Genomic DNA, 6,439 nt, shown 5'->3' on the forward strand with positions numbered 1-6,439 from the left:
TGATAAAAAATTAAAATTAATTACTGAATTGAAATTAAAATTAATTAATAAACTAAAAATACTATTAACTAATAATAAGTAATATTAACCAAGGGTATAAATATAATCGAAAAAAGTAGCAAAAACTCTTTAATTAATAATAAGTAATATTAACCAAGTGAAAACATTATTCATGGTGTTGCCATTTTACCAGTTTGATTCATGACAACTAAAACACCTACCTTTACTCTAATTCACTTGTATATGATTTTTGCCACTTTGATTCTTCAAACCACAGTTCTAAACCGCCAAACTCTTTGACGCGATCTCAAACACGTTCTCCGACAGCCCGTTAGCCGACATGATCATCTCCAGCTGTGCCTGTTTTTCCAGTAAATTACGTACACAAACCATTTCAACAAACCCGAATACCATCATAATCAAGAAACATCAAGATCAACACTCGTTTTCACCTTGGCAAGATTCTGTCGGGTTTCATCATAACGCTTCCACCTAGAAAAGGCTGAAACCATCCCAGATGCAATCTGCAATCAACACGAGTACATCTTAGAAGAAGGGCTCAAGGGCAAAAGTGGTACCCCAGAAGATTTGTATTCTACGATGCAGTAAAGATTTTTGAGGATGGCCTAAAGTTCTGATTTTGGTCTTGGCCTAAGCAGAAAGAAATCAAAAGGGGCAATAGATCTTAGATGGGCAAAACGGTAATTTCAGTGTGACCCCAGAACACTTGTATCGTTCAAGCTTTTGAGGGTGGCCTAAAGTTTTGATTTTGGTCTGACCCAAGCAGAAAGAAATCAAAAGGGGAATAGATCTTAGATGGGTTAAATAGTAATTTCAATGTGACCCCAGAAGACTTGCATAGTTCAAGATTTAGATGGGCAAAATGGTAATTTCAGTGTGACCCCAAAAGATTTGTGTAGTTAAAAAGATATCGAGGGTCGCCTAAAGTTTTGATTTTGGTCTGGCCCAGGCAGAAAGAAATCAAAAGGGGGAGTAGATCTTAGATGTGCAAAATGGTAATTTCAGTGTGAACCAAGAACAATTTGCACAGTTAAAGATTTTGAGGGTGGCCTAAAGTTTTGATTTTGGTCTGGCCCAAGCAGAAAGACATCAAAAGTGGGAGGGTAGATCTAAGATGGGCAAAACGGTAATTTCAGTGTGACCCCAGAAGACTTGTATGGTTAAAGATTTTGAGGGTGGCCTAAAGTTTTGATTTTTGCCTTGGCCCAAGCAGAAAGAAATCAAAAGGGGGAGTAGATCTTAGATGGGCAAAATAGTAATTTCAGTGTGACCCCAGAAGACGTGTATTGTGAAAGATTTTGAGGGTGGCTTAAAGTTTCAATTTTGGTAAGTTATATTCACATGTGAATATACTATACTCATAATCATCTGCACCTGAGGGTTCAGTTTGTCGAGTTGCACCACGAGTTCTCCCAAAAACTTGTATCCCGACCCATCATTCGCATGGAAATTAACCGCCGAGGCACGAAATCCTCCGATCAGCGAATACACCTGCCCAACATCAGGGATCGAGAATAAAAATAATATAAATGAACAAAAACGTAAGTCCACAAGTAAAGCAAACCAACAACCTCGTATATCCTCCCCAGAGGTGGGCTCCGCCTGCCCCGGGGAGGGGGGGGGGAAGGAAGATGCATGTAGACGTGACCTCTACCCCCTACAGAGTAGAGTGTATGTTTCCATGAAGACCCCGAGCTGAGCACACGAGTGAATGAGTCAAAGATTCTAACCTTGTTGGAATTTCTTAGGTCAAATGCCGGATGGTCTAGAAGTTTCCGAACATTTTCGACATTCCCAGGAATATCCGACGTGGATTGAAGCGCAAACCACTTGTTAACCACCTGAAAATCAAGAAAAGAATATAAATAACATAATAATCACTCCAAACTGAAATCCGATAAAGATGACCAAAACGAGCCCAGGGGATCAGATGACCGCAGACCTGACCTCTACCCTAATTAGCAAAGCGGTTGTTTCCGTCAAGAAACATAACCAAGAAACAGTAACTACACATGCGTAGGCTAATCTAGGATTCGGATACGGGAATTGAAATTAGAACGGAAAAAAAAAATTGAAAGCGTACGAGAAAGTCGTGCTGCCATTTCTTATAGAAGTCGGCCAAAGCATCGTCACGGGTTTGACCAGGTTTCTGGGCAATAGCTGCCAAAGCCGAGAACTGATCCGTCATATTTGTGGCGGTTAAGTATTCATGCAACACGAGCTCAATCACTTCTTGATCATCAAGAGATACAAGATAACCTTTTTTTCAAAAAAGATCAAGATTAATGCTCACAATATAAACAAATTCCGATCCTAATATAATAAAAGTGAAAAAATAAGTACCAAGGGCCATGTTCTTCAGAGCCCGTCTTGCCATATTAGCATGGTTAAACTCATACTTTTCCGAGCTCCGGTTTTCTTTCACCTGTGGAGTATGCCAATATTAACTCAAGCCACATTCATCACAAAGATACGAGTGGGGTGGGGGTATATTTGTAACTTGTACCAGGTTTAGGAACTCTTGTTTCAATTCAGAAGCAAGCTGCTTTCTGATAAAAGATCGAACGGCATGGACGGCATCCGGGTCCGCTACTTCCATCATATCCATGATCTCACCTTCACCGGGGAGAGTTATTGCTTTCGCGATAAATTCCTACATTAGATTACACAAATCAAATTAAATTCCATTCAATAGGTCGCCAGATCGAGTGGCCACAATGATTTTCCTGGCTGCTATCTTTAGTGCCTCGTGGGATTAATCGGGGTACGAGTAAGCAGGCCCGGACACCCAAAATTACCAACAACAGAAAAAGGAATGTTCAAGAAAAACGAGAAGGGGTATCCGAGTACGAAACCTTGTCCAAACTTGAATCTAAAAGAATGCATTTGATACCATGCACGAACTGTGGATCGAGAAGCAACGGTTTATCCTTTTGGAAATTAGCAACTTGGCTCAGCATCAATTTCCTTGCCAATATTTGTCCAGCTTCCCAACTGCAATAACAGTACCATCAGCTTTAGTCCAACGGTTGTAAATAATAGGTTTGTGCATGTGTATGGTCAATGGGATCAACAATTTTTGTATTCAGAAAAGTTACCGATTAAATCCATCTGAATCATGAGCAAGAAGAAAAAAGAGATCCTTCTCTGTGAGATCAGAGTTTAGGCGAATAGGAGCGCTATAACCCCGCAACAGAGACGGAACAGGCTTCTCCGGCACATCAGAGAATACAAATTCTTCTTCACCCTGATTGCAAGACACACGAGTTCAAGCCTTATCAAGATTTAGTAATAATACATAAACTGTAATACGACCCCTCTAGATTACACAACCAACGCAACCACCTATCCACTATCCTTTTTTTTGGTTTCTTTTTTAATTAAGGGTAGTTACAACCAATCAAATAGTAACCCTTGATGATCAAATGGACACTCTTGATTTGATTGCAAGGGTTGTAGGAATGTAAAGGGTTGCATAATAACTCACCTCTATCTATCTATACTATATTAATAAGCATTTAGACCGAAAGTCTTAAATGCAACCTATAAAGTCCAAAGTACTACCCTTTTATGCATAAATTTCAAAAATCTMTTAATTACAACTTCACATGCATAAGGTACAATTGTTGATGCACACCACCAACAACATCCAAGTTTACAGCTTTGCTTTATTTCTTTCCAGTTTTTTTTCCTTCCTTATTAAGAGCTTTCTTTCTTTCTTTTTTTGGTATCTTCACACCATTCTTTATTCATTCAAACTTTTATTTTAGCTAAATCTAGCTCTCCTTTGCAAAAAGGTGGATAATGGTTTCTATTTCGGTTTGTATAAGATAATTTATTTATTTTTTAAATGTATTCACTAGATATCTGTTTCTTCCTTCATTATAATTATTTGGACAACATAATTGATTTTCATGTAGGTGTACAATAAAATTCACCTTGATTCCTTATTTGTTACATTGTACTTGATTACATCGTATTACATCGCACGGGTACTCAACTATAAGGAATCGAGGTTTAAATATTTCTAAGGGTTCCCTGTAAGATCGAATGTTTAAATATAAATTTTGTACTTTTTAATGAATAGTTGCACTCATTTTTTTTTGTAAGGGTGTCCGGGCCAAAGCTCGACTAATCCCCGGCAAATTTGGAGGCTAAACATGGCCCCACTTAAATGTCGCCAACACTCCCCTCCCAGGACTCGAATTCGGGTTCATGACTATGTCATGCCCAAGCCTTTACCACTAGGCCGGAAGGTCTTTGACTGCACTCATTTTTAGTTGTAGGCTTATTTGAAAATTTGACATCCCGCCATATTACGCGGGTACACAACTAGTATATATATATATATATATATGTATATATATATATAGAGAGAGAGAGAGAGAGAGAGAAAGAGAGTGAGTGACGTTCAAGAAAACCCCTGAAATAATAGAAAAACTGAGAAACATCGTAATAACCGCTTGTTTGTACGGTATGCACATGTGCATACAAGTAATTGAAGACGTTTTCTGGTTTCTATGCACGTGTGCATTTTACGCACCTGTACATACCGAACAAAATTACTAGTATGCACATGTGCATATTGTACGGATGAATAGTTAATAAGGTGTTCCTCGGTTTTTCACTTTTTTGCGGCTTTCCCCTGAACCTGACCCTATATATATTCCTACCATCACAAAGATTGTAACTTTGACCTTTTAGGTCAACTATAATACTTTTCCCGAGCCCTTTTAGCCATAGAAGCTAGCTTTTTGAGAAGAAGCTTCAAGTAGCATTTCAATAAGCCCACGTCTTTTTTCCAGTTTTTCAATTTGTCCCTCATTATAGTTTTTTCAATGTCCTTTTATGTCATTCTACATTGTAATTTAACATGATGACTAATATTTACCAAGCATGACTAGTTTATCAGCTAGCTTACTAGCAAACATAGCCCAAATACAAAACTTACCTTTGTAACTCTTAGAACTGTAGTGTAGACGGGCTGATCATTGCATGTGATGGACTCTAACTTCCCGTCATGATAGATACATGATAGCGGCAAATCCTTGCCGCATGAGTCGAGAAGTCCCACCGACACAGGAATGAACATCGGCTCTTTCGTGGGCTGCCCTGGTGTAGAAGGCACMGTTTGGCTGAAAAARGAAGTGCCAAGAAATCAAAAAGGTCGTTTATGAAATCCGAATAACCCTCGTGTTGAAATCTTTAGAAGAAAACTGTTACTCCCTCATTCCCAAAATAAATGTCCATAGTGAAAAAGACATACAGTTATAGAAATGTGTAATTATTACACTTTTTAATGAACTAAATGCCAATTTTTACCCTTTATAATGGAGTGAGTAATGGATTTCTCCGTCTCATAATTAACGGTAGAATGGGAAAGTGGACACTTGTTAATGGTAGAATGAAAAAGATATACAGTTTTACAAATGTGTGATTATTACGCTTTATAATCAACTAAATCCAAATGACAATGTTACCCTTTATAATAGAGTGAGTAATAAATTTCTCCATCTCATATTTAAGGGTGGAACTGGAAAGTAGGCACTTATTTTGAAAAGTGACACTTGTTAATGGCACAATGAAAAAACATATAGTTTTAGAAACATGTAATCATAACACTTTTTAATTAACTAAATGACAATTTTACCCTTTGTAGTGGAGTGGGTAATAATTTCTTCATCTCATAATTAAGGGTAGAATTGGAAAGTTGACACTTACTTCTGAAAGTTGACACTTGTTAATCGCTCAATGAAAAAGACGTACAGTTCTACAAATATGTAATTATTACACTTCTCAATAGGGGTGAGCATAGGCGGGTACCCGCCCTTTTTGACAGGAACCGGAACCGGAACCGTTCTCAATCGGTTCCGTATTTTAGGAACCGGAACCGGAACCACTCATATCGGTTTCGGTTCCGGAACCGGCGGTTCCAAGGCGGTTCCGGTTCCGTAACCGGGTACCCGGTTCCGCTGCTCACCCCTACTTCTCAATGAACTAAATCACAGTTTTACCCTTAATAACATAGGGAGTAATAAATTTATCCATCACATTATTAAGGGTAGAATTGGAAAGTAGACACTTACTTCTGAAAGTGAACACTTATGTCAGAACAAACTAAAATAAAAAAGTAGACACTTATTTTGGATAGATGGAAAATTAGAAGAATACCTAAACTTCAAAGAAAAGGTATGAGCTTCAGCATCGTAAGAAGAAGTAACATTCACGACAGGAGTTCCAGCTTGCGAATACCTGAAAACGAGCCATGATTAAATGCATAATAATAAATTTAACCAAAACCGAAAACGGCAAAAGTTTATATTAAAGCAAATTATTCAAATACCATAATAAGAAATTAGCAAAATCCGCATCATTAGCATCTCGCATAGCGGCAAAGAAATCTTCACAAGTTACAGCT

General features: G+C 38.1%; 1 protein-coding gene across 1 annotated transcript in view; it reads right to left on the minus strand.

Moving 5' to 3' along the window:
• Window positions 1-101: 101 nt before the first annotated feature.
• LOC112529566 (puromycin-sensitive aminopeptidase-like) overlaps window positions 102-6,439 on the minus strand; it is a 15,475-nt gene continuing 9,137 nt past the window's right edge. Inside the window, exons 17-28 of the mRNA XM_025140888.1 lie at window positions 6,365-6,438; window positions 6,193-6,273; window positions 4,973-5,156; window positions 3,120-3,268; window positions 2,877-3,015; window positions 2,528-2,674; window positions 2,365-2,446; window positions 2,105-2,280; window positions 1,752-1,862; window positions 1,396-1,512; window positions 453-524; window positions 102-360 (exon numbers count right to left, since the gene is read on the minus strand). Coding sequence (XP_024996656.1) covers window positions 280-360; window positions 453-524; window positions 1,396-1,512; window positions 1,752-1,862; window positions 2,105-2,280; window positions 2,365-2,446; window positions 2,528-2,674; window positions 2,877-3,015; window positions 3,120-3,268; window positions 4,973-5,156; window positions 6,193-6,273; window positions 6,365-6,438 — 1,413 coding nt within the window. The 3' untranslated portion in view covers window positions 102-279. The remainder of the gene's footprint in view (window positions 361-452; window positions 525-1,395; window positions 1,513-1,751; window positions 1,863-2,104; window positions 2,281-2,364; window positions 2,447-2,527; window positions 2,675-2,876; window positions 3,016-3,119; window positions 3,269-4,972; window positions 5,157-6,192; window positions 6,274-6,364; window position 6,439) is intronic.

This window comes from Cynara cardunculus, assembly GCF_001531365.2.
Source record: "Cynara cardunculus var. scolymus isolate 2C chromosome LG 16, CcrdV1, whole genome shotgun sequence".
Taxonomy (NCBI): domain Eukaryota; kingdom Viridiplantae; phylum Streptophyta; class Magnoliopsida; order Asterales; family Asteraceae; genus Cynara; species Cynara cardunculus.